The 23,843-nt window shown below is 43.1% G+C and overlaps 1 protein-coding gene across 3 annotated transcripts in view; it reads left to right on the forward strand.

Moving 5' to 3' along the window:
- nde1 (nudE neurodevelopment protein 1) overlaps positions 1–16,457 on the forward strand; it is a 52,605-nt gene extending 36,148 nt beyond the window's left edge. For all 3 annotated transcript variants that reach the window (XM_055651872.1, XM_055651873.1, XM_055651871.1), the window contains exons 8-9: positions 10,480–10,634; positions 13,618–16,457. In XM_055651872.1, the coding sequence (XP_055507847.1) occupies positions 10,480–10,634; positions 13,618–13,711 (249 nt within the window). In that variant the 3' untranslated portion in view covers positions 13,712–16,457. The remainder of the gene's footprint in view (positions 1–10,479; positions 10,635–13,617) is intronic.
- Positions 16,458–23,843: the final 7,386 nt, after the last annotated feature.

Below are 23,843 nucleotides of genomic sequence, written 5' to 3' on the forward strand. Positions count from 1 at the left end.
TAAGGGAATAACGTTTAGTGCAAGGCAAAGTCTGATCAAGGCATAGCGTTGGTGTGCTTTCTTGGTCATTGCTTCGATATGGATAGTCCAGGAGAAGTTGTTGGTGATATTGACTCCTTGGAATTTGTCGTTTCAATCATCTCTACTGTGGCGTGTCAATGCACACTGGGGTGTGTGTGCCACTTCACTTCCTGAAGTCGATGACTATCTTCTTTGTCTTGCTGACATTGAGAGAAAGGTTGTTGTCTCGACACCAGCACAAGGTTGTTGTCTCTTTCCTGTACTACTTATCATTATTTGGTATCCGACCCACAATGGTGGTGTTGTCTGTGAATTTGAAAATTGCATCAGATTTGTAGATGGCTGCACAGTTGTGGGTGTACAAGGAGTAAAGAAGGCGGCTGAGAACGCAGCCCTGCAGAGCACCAGTGTTGAGGATTATCGTAGAGGACGATTTGTCCCCTATCCTCACTGATTGGGGTCTGTGGGTCAGGAAGTCGAGGATCCAGTTGCAGAGCCTCGACAGTTTGGTGCTTGGATGGTGTAATGTTATTAAAGGCAGAGCTGTGGTCTATGAATAGGAGTCTGATGTACGTGTCTCTCTTATCCAGGTGTTCTAGGGATGAATGTAGGGTGATGGCATCATCCGTGGAACTGTTATGGTGGTAGGCAAACTGCAATGGTCAAGGCCGCTGGGTAGACTGGATTTAATGAGTCCAAATCTAGCCCCTCAACGTTTCATGATGGTGGATGTCAAAGCCACAAGCCAATGCCATCTTTTAGGCATGAGGTCTTGGTTTTCTTCGGTACTGGGATGGTGATCTTCTTTAAGCAGGTGGGTATCTCTAAGATTACTCATCATCCTGCCCTCCGGCAAATAAATTCCAACCTCTCTCAATAGCTGGGGCCCTCAAGTCCTGGTAACATACTTGTAAATCCCCTGCTGTCCTATAGGTGGGTGACTAAAACCGAACACAATACTCCAAATGCTGCCTCACCAACGTCTTGTGCAACTGTAACATAACATCCCAACTTCTTTACTCAATACCCTAACTGATGAAGGCCAATGTAGCAATAGACCTCTATTTACCTGTGGTGGCACTTTCAGGGAACTATGTATCTGCACTCCTCGATCCCACTGCTCTACAGCACTCCCCAGGACCCTATCATTCAATGTGAAGGTCCTGCCCTGGTTTGACTTCCCAAAACACCTCACATTTAACTGCATTAAACTATATTAACCATTCATCAGCCCACTCGCCCATCTGATTGAGATCCTGCTGTAATTTTTGAATATTATCTATGACACCACCTATGACTAATTTTACATTCTTGTCCAAATTGCTGATATAAACCACAAGCAGTCATTGTACTGAAAAGATCCACAAATATGTTATCAGGACTAGCGGGGTTATGTTATTAGGAGAGACTGGATAAGGCTTGGGTTTTCACCCTAGGAAATTGGAGCCCGAGATATATAAAATCATGAGGCACATAGATTAAAGTGGTCATTCTTTATTCCAGGGTTGAGTCTAACATCAAGGTGTGTATTTAAAGGAGAGGAGAAAGATTTAAATGGAACTGAGCAGTAACTTTTCCCACGCATGTGGAATACATGGAGCAAACTGCTGGAGTAAGTGGTAGAGTTAGGTACAGGTGCAACATTTAAAAGGCATTTATTCAGGTACATGACAGGGAAGGTTTATGAGGACGTGGGCTGAATACTAACAAATGGATACAAAATGCTGGAGTAACACGATGGTACAGGCAGCATCTGTGGATAGCATTCCTTCTATCCATGGAAGCTGCCTGTTACTCAAGCATGTTTGTGTCTATCTTCGATGTGAATCAGCATCTGCAGTTCCTTCATATACAAACAACCGGGACTAGCTAGAGAAGGTAACTTGGTAGGCATGGACACGTTGGGCCCCAAGGGTCTGTTCCTGTGCTTTGACTCTAACTCTATGAATAGCAGTCTGAAACTGCTTAAATGTCAGCTGAAAATGACATTTAATATGGAATAGATCAGTTTTGGAATTAAAGCTCTCATTTGTTTTACTTCCAGGATGAGAATTTGGGGTAGCTGACTTAAAGGACTAATTTGCATGTGGGCTGAATACTTGCACGGAAAGATTCCACAGCAATATCTGGAGGCATTGGTTTATTTATAGTGTTTCTGACAATGTGTATCATATTTTTAGGTTTGAATTGTTGCTTTGTCCTGTGTGTTTTTTGCCTAGTCTTTAGTTTAAAGTTGTAGTCGGACTTTTACTGGTGTACTTTTAATGCTCTAATGGATTTGAGCTAAATTCATATGCTATGGCAATACTGTATATATATATATTTTTTAAACATATTCAATTGTGGGCAAGATATATTAAGATTTGGCTTGGGTAGCTAGCCCAGGTAACTGCCACAATGCCCAATTGCTGATCAGATTTGTTAGTGCTGACATCTGTTTACTGTTATTCTTCCCACTTCAATTGCAGGATTGTCCCTATTAAGGGATAGTAAGTAGTTGAGATGATTTTTGTGTTGGAGTAATGATTTGTGAAGTATTGCACAGAAGGAGCCATTTAACCCATCCTGATTGTCCATCCTTTGAAAGCACTGGCCAAATACGTGGATAGTATGAGAAACTAGTTTATTCCCCCAACAGCAGGAATTATTAATAATAATAATAATATATTTTATTGTCATTGCACGTCAGTGCAATGAGATTTAGTATGCAGCTCCAACCAATGAAAAAGAAAAGTAAAATAAATAAATAAGCTGTGTGTCGTGACCATCCGAGGGAGAAAGTCCAGGGTTGGGGGCACTCAGCAGGGCCGGTTCAGAGCCGCTATAGCTCTTGGAATAAAGCTGTTTCTGAGTCTGGAGGTACGGGCGTAGAAGGCCTTGTAACGTCTGCCGGAGGGAAGTAGTTCGAACAGTCCGTTACAGGGGTGTGATGAGTCTTTATGGATGCTGACGGCCTTCCTGAGGCACCGTGTGTGGTAGATGCCCTCCAAGGCTGGTAGCTCTGTCCCAATGATCCTCTGTGCACTGTGGACGACGCGCTGAAGAGCTCTCCTCTCCGCATCCGTGCAGCTGAGATACCACACAGAGATGCCATACGTTAATATGCTCTATGTGGTGCAGCGGTAGAACGTTGTCAGCAGCTGTTGGGGCAGACCAGTCTTTTTTAATGTCCTCAGGAAGAACAGTCGTTGCTGTGCCTTCTTGACCAGTGCAGCGATGTTGGTGGACCATGTGAGGTCTTCAGAAATGTGAGTGCCCAGAAACTTAAAGCTGGACACTCTCTCCACACTTTCCCCGTAAATGGAGATTGGGGCATATTCTCCATTATGTGACCTCCTGAAGTCAATAATCAGCTCCTTTGTCTTTGAGGTGTTTAGTGACAAGTTGTTACGTGTGCACCAGTCCGCCAGGTTCTGCACCTCCGCCTTGTATTTTGTTTCATCACCGTTGGTGATCAGCCCAATCACTGTTGTGTCGTCTGCAAACTTCGTGATGGTGTTGGTGTCGAATGCAGGAGCACAGTCGTGAGTGAAGAGGGAGTAGAGCATGGGGCTCAGTACACAGCCCTGTGGTGTGGCGGTCGGTGCTCTTTAATGTTTCCAAGAGAATGGTCAGTAATCTCAACTGGAGAATAGATTAAGAATACAGAGGATTGCAAATTCATCCCTTGTTTATTCAACCCCCTTTTTAATCAATCTGTTTCTGCTATCATTTACTAAGTCTAGTTGAGCTCATCACAAACCCCACATTGTACTTTAAAATAAACTTTGTATCCTGGACATCCGGTGGCGCTGTTGCTAGCTGTCCCCGCCCACGGTCAGGCTGTCTTTTTTTATTTTGTTTTGTTGAGTGGTTTTTTTTTTTTTCCTTTCGGTATTTTATGTGGGGGGAAGCGGGTAGGGTAATGGGGAAACCGTCCTTCAATCGCTTCCTGGCGAGGATGTGGCTATGATCCGAGTCTCGTCCTCGCCCCCACCCCCACCACCTCACGGCCTACCAGCTGGATTGGCGCAGCCTTTCCTGCCGGGATCGGTGCAGAGCTTCAGCTGCGGTGGCGAGGCACTGAAAACATCACGGAGCGCGCGGGGCCTTCCTGGGATCGCTGCTTGGAGTGCTGGGCCGCTGCTCCAACATCGCGGAGCTCCCAACGTGGGCGGCGCTGACTTTAACATCGCGGAGACCTGGGACCCTTTGCCGGGGGTCGCCAGTGCAAATCTCCGCCCAGCGCGGCCTGTGGACATCGGGAGCCGCGGACTCCGGTGGAAGGTGGCCGACGAGAGGTTCCTGGTGAGAGGGCCTAAACATCGGGCCGCCTGTAGCGGCAACTACGGGGTGCTCGGGAGGCCCCGACCACGGGTGAACATTGGCGAGGAGGTTGACTACACTTTGGTTCCATCCCTCACAGTGGGGAACTTTAGTGCCGCTGTGGCGATGTTTGTGGTGTGAACTATTGTGTTCTGTCTCTTCATTGAAGACAATGATTATAAATTAAATCAGACCAAAATCGTATCATTTTTATACATTTCGGTCTCGCCATGTAGAAATTACAGCAGTGTTTATACATAGTTTTTCCCTCCCCATTTCATGGCACCATAATGTTTGGGGAAACAGCAATGTCATGTAAATGAAAGTAGTCGTGTTTAGTATTTTGTTGCATATCCTTTGCATGCAATGACTTCGACAATAGACCATAGGTGCAGGAGTAGGCCATTCGGCACCGAGTCAGCACCGCCATTCAATATGATCATAGCTGATCATCCACAATCAATGCTCCGTTCCTGCCTTCTCCCCATATCCCCTGACTCCGCTATCTTTCAGAGCCCTATCTAGCTCTCTTGAAAGTATCCAGAGAACCAGCCTCCACTGCCTTCTGAGGCAGAGAATTATTGACTCGCAACTCTCTGTGAAGAACTGTTTCCTCATCTCTGTTCAAAATGGCTTGCCCCTTATTCTTGAAGTCTGTGATTCATGGACATCACCAGTTGCTGGGTGTCTTCTCTGGTGATGCTCTGCCAGGCCTGTATTGCAGCCATCAAAGCATGCTTGTTTTAGCCAATAAAGAATTTACCAATTTTTTAGTAGTGAAAAACTCATTTTTTTTAAACGGTATGATTGGGATCATTGTCTTGCAGTAGAGTGAACTGCCGGCCAATGAGTTTTGAGGCATTTGTGTGAACTTGAGCAGATAGAATGTGTCTATACACTTCAGAATTCATTATGCAACTACCATCAGCAGGTGTATCTCAATAAAGATAAGTGAGCCAGTACCTTCAGCAGCCATACATGCTCGGGACTTAACACCCCCACCACCGTGTTACACAGATGAGGTGGTATGCTTTGGATCTTGGGCAGTTCCTTCTCTCCTCCATACTTTGCTCTTGCCATCACTCTGATATGTTCATCTTTGTCTCATCTGTCCACAATACATTTTTTCCAGAACTGTGGATGCTCTTTAAAGTACTACTTGGCAAACTGTAACCTGGCCATTCTATTTTTGCGGCTAACCAGTGGTTTGCATCTTGCAGTGTAGCCTCTGTATTTCGGTTCATGAAGTTTTCTGCGGACAGTGGTCATTGACAAATCCACGCCTGAGTCCTGAAGAGTGTTTCTGGTCTTTCGGACAGGCGTTTGGGTATTTTTCTTTATTATGGAGAGAATCCTTCCGTCATCAGCTGTGGAGGTCTTCCTTGGCCTGCCAGTCCCTTTGCCGCTTAGTAAGGTCACCAGTGCTCTCTTCTTAATGATGTTCCAAACAGTTGATTTTGGTAAGCCTAAGGTTTGCCTGATGTTTCTAACTGTTTTATTCTTGTTTCTCAGTCCCATAATGGCTTCTTTGACTTTGGCACAACTTTGGTCCTCATGTTGATAAACAGCAATAAAAGTTTCCAAAGGTGATGGAAAGACTGGAGGAAACACTAGGTGCTGAGAGCTCTCTTATACTGCATTTCGGAGGCAATTAAACACACCTGAGCAATAACAAACGCCTGTGAAGCCATGTGTCCAGAACATTATGGTGCCTTGAAATGGGGATCTATGTATAAACACAGCTGTAATTTCTACATGATGAAACCCAAATGTATAAAAATGGCCTTTAATAAAATCTGACAATGTGCATTTTAAACACATGTGATTTTTTTTTTCTATTACAAATCTCAAATTGTGGAGTACAGAGGCCAATAAATAAATGATGGGTCTTTGTCCCAAACATTATGGAGGACACTACCTATTCCTCCGCAAATTGGGATGCATCCCATTGACATCAGAAGTTTGTGGTTCCATTTACTTCCAGAGTTACACAGCATGGAAACAGGCCCTACTGCCCAATTTTGTCCATGCTGATCAAGTTGCCTAGCCAAGCTAATCCAACTTGTTTGCCCCTTATCCCTCAAAACCTTTCCTATCTGTGGACCTGTGCAAGTGACTTTTCATAGTACCTGCTTCTGGCAGCTTGTGTTTTCTATAGTTAGTTGTAAACCCAAGGCAACATTTCATCCTTGATCCAGTGAACAGTTACAATCCTTTCACTGTCCCAGCCTGGAGTTGAGCTGCAGTCGGGAGAATTAACATTTTGAAATAAGATTATCCAATTTGGTAGGTAGGATTAAAAACAGTAGACCACTGGTGTTGTGAGATTCATATGCGTTGGTGTTCAAGGGAGTTGTTGGTATTCACGTATATAAAATTAAGTTAATATTGATAATACATTGCAAAGGAGATTGAGTACCAAAGTAGAGATTCCTTGCTCCACTGGTTCTGCTGACTCCAAATCTGGAGTATGATATGATCTCTTTATTCTTGGTATTGGTGCAGAGAAGGCTTGCAGAATTGATAACTGTGGTGAGGTAGTTGTCCTGTAGGAAAGTACAGTGCAGTTGTGCACCCAGTAAAGAACCCGCCTCAATATCCCAGAGGTCAGGTCTTTTCCTGATCTTGGATGCTTGAGTGGGTTTGCACATTCTCCCTCTAATATTGTTTTCCTCCCATGTCCCAAACGTAAATGGGCCATTGCAAATTGCCCCAGGTATGTAATGAGTGGTAGATTCTGTTGGAGTTTGTGGAGATGATAGAGAAAAAAAGAGATTGGTGTAAGTGACACAATGCCTCAGCAGATCAGCCAGCATCTCTGGCGAAAAATAATAGGTGATGTTTCGGGCCGAGACCCTGCTTCCGAGGAAGGGTCTTGACCCGAAACATCACCTATGTTTCCTATTCTTTTTCTCCAGAAATGCTGCCAGACCTATTGAGTTACTCCAGCATTTTGGGCCTATCTTTGGTGTAAACCAGCATCTGCAGTTCCTTCCTACACAAGACTTGCAAATGGGTCCTTTAAGCCATTGTGGTGTGTATCTCTGACCCTATTTCTCTGAATGTAAAGAGTAGATTAGGACTCTATTTGTGATTTGTGGAGATCTTATGGAAACTTGTAAACATGACAATTGGTATGAAAATGTTTCCCTTTCTAGGAGAGTCTATAACTAATGAAGGTGGGGGGGTGGGGGGGGGGGGGGGGGGAGGAGAGGAAAGGAGAACATTAGTATTCAAATGGTTGCCTGTAAGACAGAAGAAAGATGTGTGAAGTTTAATGACCAAGATCCATGGCTGCCTCAGTGTGAGACATGTGGGTCATTCAATATTTTAGAAACATAGAAAATAGGTGCAGGATTAGGCTATTCGGCTGTTCAATGTGATCATGGTTGATCATCCAAAATCAGTACTCCGTTCCTGCTTTCTCCATATATCCATTGATTCTGTTAGCCCTAAGAGCTATATCTAATTATCTTGAACACATCCATTGAATTTGCCTCCACTGCCTTCTGTGGCAGAGAATTCCACAGATTCACAGCTCTCTGGGTGAAGAGGTTTTCCCTCATCTCAGTCCTAAATGGCCTAGCCTTTATTCTTAAACTGACCCCTGGTTCTGGACTCCCCCAACATAGGGAACATTTTTCCTGCATTTAACCTGTCCAATCCCTTAAGAATTTTATGTTTCTGTAAGATATCCCCTCATCCTTCTAAATTCCAGTGAATATAAGCCCAGTCGATCCATTCTTTCATCTTTTTGGAACTAACAAATATTGAGGGTTTTAAGATAAGGTAGAAAAGTAAATTGGGGCTGAGATCATACCAGCCATAAATTCTTTTACAAATGGTGCTGTGGCAATTAAATTAAACCATTAATCGGTTCCCTCTAACAGTTACGTCTAATTGGGAAAATGTCAGCTCTTTTTTGGTATCTCCATCCTGAATTAACAGTTTGAGATGCAGCCATCTGGACCAGGTGACATTCAATCTAAGCATAGCCAGTCTGTTTAGTACATCCTGCCTGCCAGCTCTCAATCGACAGTCTGCCAGCTCTCAATCGACAGTCTGTAATACCAATCAGCATTACCTTGTTCAAGTACTGGCACAAAGTACTTAAATCTAGTCTTCTAGCCTTGCCCCATTCTTATTGACATATTATCTTCTTAATTGTCCCTGATAGTTCCCCACGACCACATGCCACCTATTTTTAATTTCCTTATAAGATATTAGGGTTTGTTTTTGTTAACTTCCATTTTATTCTCTCATTAAGCTAATTATATTTTCCTTTATATCTTTTCTCAGCTTTTTGTAATGTCAGGTGCTTGAATTTACCTGATGTACATTATACACATTTTAATGTTTCTGCCATGCCGAGCCTCTTCCTCAAAAAATAAATGCCTCAAGACCACTTGTTGCTCTGTTACATTTTTCCCTGTCGGCCTTTGGTTCCTCTTTACCCTGGCTAGTTTCCTTCTTATCCAATTGAAGTTGGTGTTCTTTGGAGTTAAGTTGATTTGGATTTAGTAGAAGTATAAGGAATTGTGAATAATCCGTCTCGATGTTCTCCCACTCTTCCACTAGTGTGAGAGTCTAGGATCACAGGCCACAGCTTCAGAATAAAAGGATGTACCTTTGGAAAGGTGATGAGGAGGAATTTATTTAGTCAGAGGGTGGTGAATCTGTGTAACTCATTGCCACAGACGGCCATGGAGGCCAAGCCAATTGATATTTTTAATGCAGAGTTTGACAGATTCTTGATCAGTACGGGTGTCGGGGGTTATGGGGAGAAGGCAGGAGAATGGGGTTGAGAAGGAAAGATTGATCAGTCATAATTGAATGGCGGAATAGACTTGATTGGCCGAACGACCTACATAAACTTATGATATTTGATCCATCTGTCTTGCCTTGTTCCTTGCAACTAATTGCGACCAATTTCAAATTCTACACGGTTCCCAAAACCTGAGTGAGTTCAATAGATATTCGGTAAAATTCCCTGTACTAACATAAAGCAGAGACCAATAATTCCCAAATGGGATTGTAAGTGAAGCAGATGCTGCCTTGAGGGCATAAAGTGGATGATTATGGAGATTTGAAGATTTTTTTCTTTAGTTCTATGGAGTGAGCTTCAGGAAACCAGGGAACAGTCAAAGCTTTTACCCAACAGTACCTTTAAAGGTAATCCAGAAAATCTTTGAAACTGGGCTCAACAACATTATGTTCCAAACATGCAACCTCTATCATTAAAAAACAAACAAACAAGGGCTCCTGCCTATAGAACACGATTATCTGCAGGTTCCCTTCCAAACAACATACCATCCGAGTTGGAAATGTTGTTCCTACATGTTTGCCATATCTAAATCTTGAAATTCGTTCCAGCAACATTCCACAAGTACCTTCACTGGTAAGCCTTCAGCTCGCCATTACCTTGAAGGTAATTAGAGATGCATTTTAACAAAGAAAATGCGGATTTAGCCTAAAATAACCAAATTTCCCCAACCCACCTAAAACAAAAATTCAGTGCAGAGGTATCAAATTCGGCATATTTGCCGCACCACATCCCGTTGTTTAAAAGTTCTAACTTTGCTAACTTTTCTAATCCTTGGCCACAGGACAACTTTGGGCAAGCTTTTAAGTGCCAATGATATTTTCAAATTATGAAGAGAATTTTATTCCAAATTCATTAAGAAACACAAACTATCTGTCGCCTTCAGTTTTTTTTTTTGTGCCATAGGACCTTATTTCAAACCCAAGTTGTTGATATGAGAGGAATCTAAGGTTTTTTTCAGTAGGTGAATTCTCAAATTTGCTAAAAATCTGATTGAAGCATCCATCCACTTGAAGATGGAAAGGAAAATCATCTACATTTGCTTAGATGTTATTAGATTACTTAATAAAAATATAATCAGATCTAAAATGCACAAAAAAGCAATCTACTAACAAATAATGAAACCCTTGAAATACCAACTATGGTTTAATGAAAAACTGGTAGGACCAAATGCTTCCAGTGATTGGGTGATCACTCAGCATGAAAGTAGGCAGTTTAGGGTAAGAATTTGACATCTTGCAACGGAATTGGGATTGTGACCGTCTCTGAGCAGTGTTTGTTTTCATTTACCTCTAGGCATTTCTAAATTTGGAGTTTGTTTTTTTCAACAGGCTCTGGAGTCCAAACTTGCATCCTGTAGGAATTTTGTCTGGGATCAGTCTCCAAACCGTGGAACTTTGCCATCTGCTCAGAATGGAAACCACTCCATCAAAGACAACAATGATAATCGGATGTCAAATGCAAACCTACCCCAATATGACAAAGGGTCAGTGAAACATTTTAATAGACTTGCATTGTGCATAGCTGAAGTAACTAATGTAACTGTAAAATATTACTTATGGAAGTTTAGCCAGATCTAAGTTGCTTCCAAGTTTAAAAAAAAAAAAAAAAAAAAAAGGGTTTCAGACGTAGAAGTTTTCTTCAACAAAAGGTGCTATTAGGCCAAACATAAGCATTGTCAGTGGTGTCCAGGCAATATTTTAGGGGAAAACCTAGAGGTTGATTTTTAAAGTGGCTTGAGGTGGTGGAAGTCCCAAAGTGGCAAAATTAAAAAGCAAAACTTTAAGGCAGAAGATGTAGTGTAGTGCAGAACAAGTACTGTTATTCTATGGGAATGGACATTTGAGTGAATGATTGCAAGTTTCATCGAGCATGGGAAGCTGTTCCAGAGCAATGTTTTCATTAGTGAGTTTCAGGGGGCAAGATTATGCAGGTGTATTTAGGCAATCTTTTGAAGAGAATATGGTCTGAAAATTGACCCGCACAACTCATTGGCGTAAAGAACTGAGATTGACAGTGGCTGTAATGGATAAAGGAAATTGTAAGAGGACGTGATGAGAAATTCTCACACACAGTATGTTCCTGATTTCAAACTGAAGCCGAGCATCTGAAAGGAAAATATCCATAGCAGGGATGGGCAGGGAAGCTGGTTCAGCTGGATGGTACTTGGATCTGGCATGGGCTGTAAACTTTATAATTCTATATAATTCCACTTGAGAACACAAATCTACACTGCATTATAGCAGCAATATGCCATGCAGTTTGAACAATAAATGTTGGCTTTTGGATGCTCTCTGCATGACTGCAATTGGAAAATTGCACTGTGGACAGTTTTCTATGCACTCAACCCCACCATGCAACCCCCCAGCAATACTGGGGAGGGGGTATGTATGCATTGTTATTCGTGGGACACTGCTGTAGGCACATCTTATTTACATGTTTGTGTGCAGAATGCTGTACAATAATCTCATACTCATACTTTATTAGCCAAGTATGTTTTGCAACATATGAGGAATTTCAGGTTACATGTGCAGTCTTTTTTAGGGTATAATCTGTTAAACAAATGTTGTTGCCATAGATAATTGTGGTGAGATAAATGAATGATGTGAATGAATAGTTTACTGTATATTCACTTTATCAAATCGCTAGAAAATTGATTTGCCTTGGCTTGGGGTATCACTTTGGGGGAGGGGGAAGTGAATTGTGGTATCACTGACAGACAATAGCATCAGAGATCGAACCCGTTAAACCTTAATCCTAGAGATAGGAGCAGAATTATGCCATTTAGCCCATTGAGTCTACTCCGCCATTCAATCATGGTTGATCTATTTCTCCCTCCTAACTCCATTCTCCTGCCTTATCCCCATAACCCTGACACCCGTACTAATCAAGAATCTATCTATCTCTGCCGTAAAAATATCCATTGACTCAGTGGCCTGCACAGACATGTGTGGCAAAGAATTCCACAGATTCGCCGCCCTCTGACTTAAATATTCCTCCTCATCTCCTTCCTAAAGGAACGTCCTTTAATTCTGAGGCTATGACCTCTGGCCCTAGACTCTCCCACTAGTGGAAACACCCTCTCCCCTTCTACTCTATCGATGCTTTTCACCCTTCAGTAAGTTTCAGTGAGATACAGGGTCCTGGAGTATTGCATACAGTTTTGGTCTCCAAATCTGAGGAAGGACATTATTGCCATAGAGGCAGTACAGAGAAGGTTCACCAGACTGATTCCTGGGATGTCAGGACTGTCTTATGAAGAAAGACTGGATAGACTTGGTTTATACTCTCTAGAATTTAGGAGATTGAGAGGGGATCTTATAGAAACTTACAAAATTCTTAAGGGGTTGGACAGGCTAGATGCAGGAAGATTGTTCCCGATGTTGGGGAAGTCCAGGACAAGGGGTCACAGCTTAAGGATAAGGGGGAAATCCTTTAAAACCGAGATGAGGAGAACTTTTTTCACACACACAGTGGTGAATCTCTGGAACTCTCTGCCACAGAGGGTAGTTGAGGCCAGTTCATTGGCTATATTTAAGAGGGAGTTAGATGTGGCCCTTGTGGCCAAGGGGATCAGAGGGTATGGAGAGAAGGCAGGTATGGGATACTGAGTTGGATGATCAGCCATGATCATATTGAATGGCGGTGCAGGCTCGAAGGGCCGAATGGCCTACTCCTGCACTAGTTTCTATGTTTCTATGTCTATGTTTCTATCCCCCTCATCCTTCTAAACTACAGCAAGTACAGGCCCAGTGCTGTCAAATGCTCATCATATGTTAACTCACTCATTCCTGGGATCATTCTTGTAAATCACTTCTAGACCCTCTACAGAGCCAGCACATTCTTCCTCAGATAAGGTGCTCAAAATTGCTCACAATTCTCCAAATGTGGCCTGACCTGCGCCTTGTAGAGCCTCAGCATCATCCCTAGCCCTGGGCTTTGGTGACGGTGGGTTCCATGGGTGCGAGAAGGTTCTGATTGTCGGCCGGCTATTGTGTTTTTTCCCACTTCGAGCCGCCTACTCGCCCCCTCCTCCCATCCGTGGGAATATTTAGCATTTTGGCTGAGGGAAGCAGCTCTTTCAAAGTAGGGACAGTTTGGTGTGATGGCAAGTCCGTTTACTTTGCCCGTTTAATGCCAGTACCAAACACTAGCTTTAAATCCCTCGTGGGAAGTAAAATGTCTTCACTGTGAATGAGAAATGCATATTACTGGATGCAAGATTATTTCAGGGACATGATGTCATTTTACCAACTTCTATTCTGGCAATTAGACATTTAAGCAATCTTGTAACTGAACAATAGTCATTAAGCATGACTCCGACAAGGTCAGGACATCCCTTGCAGCAAAAAGGTTGGGGGAAGAAGTACAAAACAGCAATAGTTTAAGCAAAACCATTTTGCATGTCTATTCCTGAAATAGTTCATTTCTATTTCCCTAAAATAATTCTTGATTTTTATAATTTGCAGGTTGGCCAAAAGACTTGAGTTTGGAACACTTGCCTCAAAGGTCTGCATGCAAGCAACTGTGTCACCACAGGGTGTTGTCAAAATCTTGCTCTGAGCATGGTCATTTTTAAATTTGACTTGTTTTTAAATCTGACATGTTTATAAATTAATATTTTTGTAACATTGCTTTCAGTGGGGAAGTTAGCGAAGGAAAAGTTTTTTTTCTGCTGGTGCATTTTGACGTTTAGTTTTTGAAAGCTAAAAGTAGATTTTTCTTTCATATTGAAGGTGTATGGCCGATATTTTGTGATTATGTAGAAGCCTGCTCCACCTTGGGTGTGGACAAAGAGCTCATTTAAAAAGGGCAAGTCTAAACAAATAATTAGAAGGGTTTTTATGGCCTAAAAATTTTAGGTGAAGAGCTACATTATTCTAATTGTAGCATTTTAGTAACATCGCATAAGGAAACTGGCTAATTGAGGATATATCACCAAAGGGAAGTTTTTCCTTTTGACATTTTTATTTTTGTAGATTATGTAGCTCCTTGGTAGCTGGTCATAGAACCTTGACGTTCTAACTTTAAATTATTAGAACCCAAATTATTTAATTTAGTATTTAATTGGATAACCTTTTGCTTATTTGAAGATGCTGCCTCAACCTGCCTCAACAAACTTGTGCTATTAAGGATTGCGACTTTTTTTGTTTCGGAAGCTTTGTGTGACACTTAAGGATGCCAATTTACCTTGATTATTCCAAGAAAATAGTATTCAATGATGCACCAGTATACAATGTACCCATTCTGTATATTCTCCACCTTCTGTCCAACTATGGGTTAAACTATTAGTTTGTTTATAATTGTCGTTTATTTCATTTATCAATTTGTATACTGTAATATCTATATCTATCTATGAGGATTGTGCGCATGTTTGTGCTAGCAAAGCAGTCTACCTATCCGTCTCGCACTTTGTAAATATTTAATCTGTTGCCTTTATCTAAGCTGACATCTTGTAAAAGGAAATCCAAATTTGTTCAACGCTTTAAATAGAAGTTTAAATGGAATCCTGTTCCAATATCTGTGTGTGGTGCTTTATGCAGAGCTAGTCCAAAATGTATGCAGAATTAAAACGTGACAGCGAGGTTCATTTATGGTACGTATACTGAACTTTTTTTTTTTTTTGTTTCACTTGAAGGACGCAGGAATATAAAGGATATAGGTCACCGTATTTAGTTCAATGAGTTCTAATGATTAGCAAACACTAGAAGTTAAATACATTCCACAAACATTGGTACATTATATGATAATACAATGCTATTTGTGCAGAGACATGATGATACATCCATTGGTGTTTGTAACAAGATAGGCAGTTCAAATAATAACTTGATGCAAACTGCATTAATTGAAGAATTGTGCTTGGTTCCCAAGGGAATATTGTTCCGAATGTTAGATTGGTGCATTGGAAAATGTATCAGAAAACTGGATTAGTCTTGGAAGTGGAAAGCTAACAATTTGAATATAAATTTCTTTACTGGCAAAAGAATAGCAGTGAAATTCTTGGTAAATAAGCAAGTAGATGAATAAGACCATAGAATGGATAGTGCCTTAATGATCAGTGCCTTTTTTGATTTTTATGGAAGAATTAGTTGAGGTCCTTTGTTCTGATTTGGTTTGGTTGTTGAATGATGCAATTGGAAAGCCAATAAGTTCTAAGGATTTAAGTTGAGTGAAGATTAGTTGACCAATTAGAGAAAAATGTCCATTGATTTTTCATAAAGAGTGCAAAACCTGCATCAAAGCTTTGTTTGCAGCATTAGGAAGCAAGCTCCGAGGTTGTATTACTTTAAGCTGTAGCCTATAATAGGTATGTCCAGGTTGTATGTCCAAATCCGTCCGTTGATTTCCAGGTTAAAGCCATTGACTTGCAAAAAGGTTTCTTGTCTGGTCAGAAAAATTGAGTAACCAAAGCATATGGCAGCATACAGGGTGAGCAGGATCTTGCTATAATTGCAAAGCTCAACTGGAACCTATTCAGGATCTCCTACCCAAGATTGGGAAGTACTAGTTGGGGGCAAATCATTTTTGTAAACCAAAACTGGTATTTGTATTTTTGCATAATGCAAACTGGTTTACATGGGGCCACCCTGTCTTTGCCGAATCACGCATGTTGTCTCTTGTAGGGATTTATGAGGTAGACTATGAATGGATTGATTGCCTCTGATTGCCTTTGTCTGCTCAGTGCACCAATGTTTTGTTTCTGCATAAAGTTTTGAATCCACGGTTATCCTTTAAATCATGGCTGCATCTCCTTGGAGAGCAACATTTCCAGACTTTTGCACCTAGTGCCCGTATTTTATTTCTGCACTGTTATTTGGTGCCTTCATTACCATCTCCAGCATCATCCACTGTGATGTTTTGATTTGCCATATAAGACCAAATTTACTGCTGTTAGGGTGATTGGTGCCTATTTTTTTCACATAAAAAAAATTATGTAGTGAGCATCCTGTATGTTGGGTTATTGGTGCTGCGATGTTTGCTCATTGTCAGCTTATTCTCATGGCAGGATTATATACTCTCCCAACTTGAAGGATGGTTGTCATGGGATACTGCTGCAATAGGTGGGAAATACCATTGTTTTCATGCCAGCAACTTCTGAGTTGACCATACTCACCCTGAGAATGCAACATTTCATAAATTGCAAAATCACTTGAAGATTTGGAGTAATGTGTACAGTTTATGGTTGCAGATTTGAGTCGCCATGTCTATTTTTACAATGTTGCCATATCTAACTTGTAATCTTGCAATGTATGTAAATTAACTGCATTTCTTAACCGGTCAACTGAAATAAAGTTGTTATCATTCCCCATTTTGTTTGAATTCTATTGCATTTTTTTTTAATGTACTTTAATGTTTGGATTATTTAGCATCCGCAATAGTTGTAACCACAACAATGTCAATGAATTGAAGATCGAGACAAAGCTGGAGTAACTCAGTGGGACAAGCAGCATCTCTGGAGAGAAGGAATGGGTGGCATTTCGGGTGGAGACCCTTCTGGCTTGGTGGCCTAGTGGGAAAATGCGCCAACCTTAAATTACAATACAATATTTATTACATGTCATTTGAACCTCAGTGAGGCTCAAACGAAACTCTGTTTCCACAGCCATACAAACAAAGACAATTCCTACACGACACACAAACAATTCAATTTACACAGACATCAATCACAGTGAATCTCCTCTTCACTGTGGTGGAAGGCAAAGTCTCTCCCCCGGCAGGCGCTGGAATGTCTCGCGGCCATTAAAGCCGCACCGGGCGATGTAAGGCCCCGCTCCGGGTCGTTCCAACCCCGTGACACGGGCTGGAGAAGTTGCGCTGCGGGATCTCCAAAAAGCGGTCTCCACCCGGACCCGCGAGCTCCAGATGTTCCTGTCCACAGGTCTGCATCTGGAGCCTCCGAGCTCCGGAGTCGGGCTGCAGCAGTGAGCCACCACCGCTCCCCACGCTCTGAAGCCGGCCAGCCCCACAATGGTGAGTAGTGTGCAGCTCTGCGACTGGAGCCCCCAGGTCATTCTGGTTGGAGGCCGCTCCACAGTGCTAGGACCCAACGACAACGGAGACCCGACAGGAAAAAGGTCGGGTCTCCCGTGCAGGGAAGAGATTTTTTTAAGTTTCCCCCTCCCCCACCCCGCCCCCCACATATACACATTTAAAAACACTATTAAAAAACACGAACAGCTACATTTAACTAGCCAAAAAATAAAAGAAGACAGACAGGCTGTAGTGCAGCTGCAATGTGAGATGCACCACTGCACCATGCAATGCAACAAATCACAGATTCAATTTCTGGTCTTGTAGCTCTAGCAAACACTGGATTGAAACCCTGGTGATAACAATTTGGGATCCAGCTTCTGTTCTTTGCTATGGATTTGCTGGTGGTGTACAGATTTGACAATATAGTGCTCCTTGCTGTCAAATCTGCCTGGAGACCAGAAAAAGAGGTGGCGTGTGTTGATGGATTAACCATATAACCATATAACAATTACAGCACGGAAACAGGCCATCTCGGCCCTACAAGTCCATGCCGAACAAATTTTTTTTCCCCTTAGTCCCACCTGCCTGCACTCGTACCATAACCCTCCATTCCCTTCTCATCCATATGCCTATCCAATTTATTTTTAAATGATACCAATGAACCTGCCTCCACCACTTCCACTGGGAGCTCATTCCACACCGCCACCACTCTCTGCGTAAAGAAGTTCCCCCTCATATTACCCCTAAACCTCTGTCCCTTAATTCTGAAGTCATGTCCTCTTGTTTGAATCTTCCCTATTCTCAAAGGGAAAAGCTTGTCCACATCAACTCTGTCTATCCCTCTCATCATTTTAAAGACCTCTATCAGGTCCCCCCTTAACCTTCTGCGCTCCAAAGAATACAGCCCTAACTTGTTCAACCTTTCTCTGTAACTTAGTTGCTGAAACCCAGGCAACATTCTAGTAAATCTCCTCTGTACTCTCTCTATTTTGTTGACATCCTTCCTATAATTTGGCGACCAAAATTGTACACCATACTCCAGATTTGGCCTCACCAATGCCTTGTACAATTTTAACATTACATCCCAGCTTCTATACGCAATGCTCTGATTTATAAAGGCTAGCATACCAAAAGCTTTCTTTACCACCCTATCTATATGAGATTCCACCTTCAAGGAACTATGCACGGTTATACCCAGATCCCTCTGTTCAACTGTATTCTTCAATTCCCTACCATTTACCATGTACGTCCTATTTTGATTTGTCCTGCCAAGGTGTAGCACCTCACATTTATCAGCATTAAACTCCATCTGCCATCTTTCAGCCCATTTTTCCAAATGGCCTAAATCACTCTGTAGACTTTGGAAATCCTCTTCATTATCCACAACACCCCCTATCTTGGTATCATCTGCATACTTACTAATCCAATTTACCACACCTTCATCCAGATCATTGATGTACATGACAAACAACAAAGGACCCAACACAGATCCCTGAGGCACCCCACTAGTCACCTGCCTCCAACCCGATAAACAGCCATCCACCATTACCCTCTGGCTTCTCCCATTCAGCCACTGTTGAATCCATCTTGCTATTCCTGCATTTATACCCAACAGTTGAACCTTCTTAACCAACCTTCCATGAGGAACCTTGTCAAAGGCCTTACTAAAGTCCATATAGACAACATCCACTGCTTTACCCTCGTCAATTTCCCTAGTAACCTCTTCAAAAAATTCAAGAAGATTAGTCAAACATGACCTTCCAGGCACAAATCCATGTTGACTGTTCCTAATTAGACCCTGTTTATCTAGATGCTTATATATATTGTCTCTAAGTATCTTTTCCATTAATTTGCCCACCGCTGAAGTCAAACTAACAGGTCTATAATTGCTAGGTTTACTCTTAGAACCCTTTTTAAACAATGGAACAACATGCGCAGTACGCCAATCCTCGGGGACTATTCCCGTTTCTAATGACATTTGAAATATTTCTGTCATAGCCCCGGCTATTTCTACACTAACTTCCCTCAATGTCCTAGGGAATATCCTGTCAGGACCTGGAGACTTATCCACTTTTATATTTTTCAAAAGTGTCAGTACTTCTTTTACTTTGAACCTCATAGTATCCATAGCTACTCTACTAGTTTCCCTTACCTCACATAATTTAATATCCTTCTCCTTGGTGAATACCGAAGAAAAAAAATTGTTCAATATCTCCCCCATCTCTTTTGGCTCTGCAGATAGCTGTCCACTCTGTCTCTCCAATGGACCAATTTTATCCCTCCTTATCCTTTTGTTATTAATATAGCTGTAGAAACCCTTTGGATTGACTTTCACCTTACTTGCCAAAGCAACCTCATATCTTCTTTTAGCTTTTCTAATTTCTTTCTTAAGATTCTTTTTACATTCCTTATACTCCTCAAGCACCTCATTTACTTCATGCTGCCTATAATTATTGTAGATCTCCCTCTTTTTCCGAACAAGATGTCCAATTTCCCTTGAAAACCAGGGCTCTTTCCAATTTTTACTGTTTCCTTTCAACCGAACAGGAACATAAAGATTCTGTACTCTTAAAATTTCCCCTTTAAATGTCCTCCATTTCTCTTCTACATCTTTCCCATAAAACAAAATGTCCCAGTTCATTCCTTTTAAATCATCTCGCATCGCATCAAAGTTAGCCTTTCTCCAATCAAAAATCTCAACCCTAGGTCCAGTTCTGACCCTCTCCATAGTTATATTGAAACTAATGGTATTGTGATCACTGGACCCGAAGTGCTCCCCAACGCATACCTCCGCCACCTGTCCAGTCTCATTTCCTAACAGGAGGTCCAGCACTGCCCCATCTCTAGTAGGTACCTCTATGTATTGCTGCAAAAAACTATCCTGCACACATTTTACAAACTCCAACCCATCCAGCCCATTTACAGAATGTGTTTCCCAGTCTATGTGTGGAAAGTTGAAATCTCCCACAATCACTACCTTGTGCTTACTACTAATCTCTGTTATCTCCTTACATATTTGCTCTTCCAGTTCTCGTTCCCCGTTTGGCGGTCTATAATACACCCCTATAAGTGTTGCTACACCTTTCCCACTTCTCAATTCCACCCAAATAGCCTCCCTAGATGAGCCCTCCAATCTATCCTGCCAAAGCACTGCTGTAATATCTTCCCTGACTAGCAATGCAACACCTCCACCTCTTGCCCCTCCAATTCTATCACACCTGAAGCAACGAAATCCTGGAATATTTAGTTTCCAATCACAGCCCTCCTGCAACCACGTTTCACTGATCGCCACAACATCATACTTCCAGGTGTCTATCCAGACTCTAAGCTCATCCACCTTTCTTACAATGCTCCTAGCATTAAAATATGCACATTTAAGAAAACCCCCGTCCCTTATTCTCTGTTTATTTCCTTTTTTTCCTTTCTCCTCTTGCGTCCGAGTGCTTCCCATTTCTGCTTCCTGCCTCCCATTCTGTCTACTACCTTTCGCTATTTGAGTCCCTCGCCCCAACCATTCTAGTTTAAAGTCTCCCCAGCTGCCTTTGCAAATTTCCCCGCTAGGATATTGGTCCCCCTCGGGTTCAAGTGCAACCCATCCTTTCTGTACAGGTCCCACCTTCCCCAAAAGAAGTCCCAATGATCCAGGAACTTGAATCCCTGCCCTCTGCACCAGTCTTTCAGCCACGCATTTATCCTCCACCTCGCTCCATTCCTACTCTCACTGTCGCGTGGCACAGGCAGTAATCCTGAGATTGTTACCTTTTTGGTCCTTTTTCTTAACTCTCCTCCCAACTCCCTAAATCCTCCCTTCAGGACCTCTTCCCTTTTTTTACCTATGTCATTGGTACCTATATGTACCACGACCTCAGGCTCCTCTCCCTCTGATTTAAGGATATCTTGGATGCGTTGAGACACGTCCGAGACCTTGGCACCAGGGAGGCAGACCACCATCCTGGTCTCCCGACTACGTCCACAGAATCGCCTATCCGACCCCCTAACAATAGAGTCCCCAATTACTATTGCCCTCTTTTTTTCCCTAGCTTTTGGAGCAACAGGGCCGGTCTCTGTGCTGGAGGCCCGTCCGCTGTCACTACCCCCGGGTAGGCTGTCACCCCCATCCGTACTCAAACAGGAGTACTTATTTGCGAGGTGTACCGACATTGGAGTACTCACTCGTTCCTGCCTCTGCCCCTTGCCCTTCCTTAACGTGACCCACATGTCTCTCTCCCGTGGTTTTGGAGTGACCACCTCTCTATAACTCCCCTCTATGACCTCCTCACTCTCCCTGATCAGAGCGAGGTCATCGAGCTGCTGCTCCAGGATCCTAATACGGTCCCTTAGGAGCCCCATCTCGCTGCACCTGGTGCAGATGTGGATGTCTGGAGGGCCATCCGACACCATGACCTCCCACATCTGACATCCAGAACAGTATACTGCTCTGACTGTCATTCTCCCGCCTTACCCTGGATCTGATACCAGTATAATACAAAAACACTGCACCTTTACTAAAGCACTGCACCTTTAACCCACTGTACCTTAACTAAAGCACTGCCCCTTTAACCAGAAAGCACAAATGCTAACCTGATGTTGCACCCAATCAGCTGCTTCCTCTAGTCTGCTTCCACCAATCAGCGGCTTCCACCAGAACCCTCCCTATGGAGTGTGGAACGTTACGGATTTCGGTAAAAGCCCTGACCCTCCTCCACTGCTCACCAACGGTCCTGGGCCTCTGTGAAAACAAGCCCCGCGCCCGATTTATATACTCACCGCCCTGACCCTCCTCTACTGCTCTCCGACGGTCCTGGGCCTCTGTGAAAACAAGCCCCGCGCCCGATTTATATACTCACCGCCCTGACCCTCCTCTACTGCTCTCCGACGGTCCTGGGTTGATGGTTGATAGAAACGTTAGGAGGGGAGAACGTTGCCGAGACAATGTTATGTCATCCAGGTTGAGTCTCCCACTTGAACACAATCATCCACAAATCTCCAACGATGTACTTCAAATGTAATTCTATCTTTGAATGATTTTGTGCTTTAGGTCAGGTTTGAGCTGCTGTTCCCTGGTTTTATGAACTGCACCTTGCACAAACCAAATATTTGAACCAGTTTCCATTGTGCACCTAACTCAAAATTGGGTTTCAGAGTTGAAGTGTGGGTGGCGCAGTGGTAGAGTTGCAGCCTTGTAGCGCCAGAGACCCAGGTTTGATCATGACTATGGGTGCTGTCTGAAAGCTCTCCTTCTGACCACATGGGTTTTTTCTGCATGCTGGCTTGAGTTATTTGGCTTCTGTAAATTGTGTCCAGTGAGCAGGATTGAACTAGTGTGCATGAACTAGTGTCCCCACCAGACTGGCCGGGAAGCTAATGGAATTCTCACCGCCAGGCCCCAGGTAGTCAAGATGGGAGGGAATACATCGAAGTCCCTCACCCTGAGCACAGGATCGCCCCAGGGTTGCGTCCTCAGCCCCCTATTGTACTCCCTGTACACACATGACTGTGTGGCTAGGTTCAGCTCCAACTCAATAATTAAGTTTGCTGATGACACTGTGGTGGTGGGCCTGATCTCAGACAACGAGGAGAAGGCCTACCGGGAGGAGGTGGCTGGTCTAGCACTCTGGTGCCAGGAGAACAGCCTCCTCTTGAACATCAAAAAAACGAAGGAGCTGATCATGGACTTTAGGAGGGCACATCATCCGAGGACGTACACTCCATTGAGGATAAATGGGGATCCTGTGGATAGGGTGAACTGTTTTAAATATCTGGGAGTCCACATCTCCGAAGATATGACATGGGCATCACACGCCGCAGCACTCGTGAGTAAGGCAAGGCAGCGCCTTTACCACCTCGGGCAATTGAGGAAATTCAGAGCGTCTCCGAGGATCCTCCAGTGCTTCTATGCAGCGGCAGTGGAAAGCATCTTGTCCGGGAACTTTACCATCTGGTTTGGGAATTGCTCTGCCAAGGACAAGAAGGCTCTGTAGAGAGTAGTGCGTTCGGCCGAACGCACTATGGGAACTTCACTTACCCCGCTGCAGGAACTATACATCAGGAGGTGCAACTCCAGAGCCAACAATATCATGAGAGACCCCTTCCACCCCTGCAACAGACAGTTCCAGCTGCTACGGCCAGGCAAATGCCTCCGTTGCCATGCGGTGAGAACGGAGAGGTTGAGAAGGAGTTTCTTCCCAGAGGCCATTCGGACTGTAAACGCCTATCTCACCAGGGACTAACTACTGAACGTTTTTCCTTCCATTATTTATTATGTAAAAGAATATGTGTGTTATGATTGTGTTTATAGTTTGTTTGGTTGTTTGTCTTTTGCACAAATGTCCGCGAGCATTGCCACTTTCATTTCACTGCACATCTCGTATGTGTATGTGACAAATAAACTTGACTTGACTTGACTTGACATGGATGATTGTAGTTCATCATTGACTCAATGGGCTAAAGGGCCTATTTCAACACAGCATCGCAAAATGTAAAACAATGTATTTATAGACCACGGGGGTTTGAGACACTGATATCTACATCTTAGACAATAGGTGCAGGAGCAGGCTGTTTGGCCCTTCGAGCCAGCCCTTCAATATGATCATGGCTCCCCAATCAGTACCCTGTTCCTGCCTTCTCCCCATATCCCCTGACTGCTATTTTTAAGAGCCCTATCTAGCTCTCTCTTGAACGCATCCAGAGAACCTGCCTCCACTGCCCTCTGAGGCAGAGA

This window comes from Leucoraja erinacea, chromosome 20 (genome assembly GCF_028641065.1).
Source record: "Leucoraja erinacea ecotype New England chromosome 20, Leri_hhj_1, whole genome shotgun sequence".
In the NCBI taxonomy this organism is placed as follows: Eukaryota; Metazoa; Chordata; class Chondrichthyes; order Rajiformes; family Rajidae; genus Leucoraja; species Leucoraja erinaceus.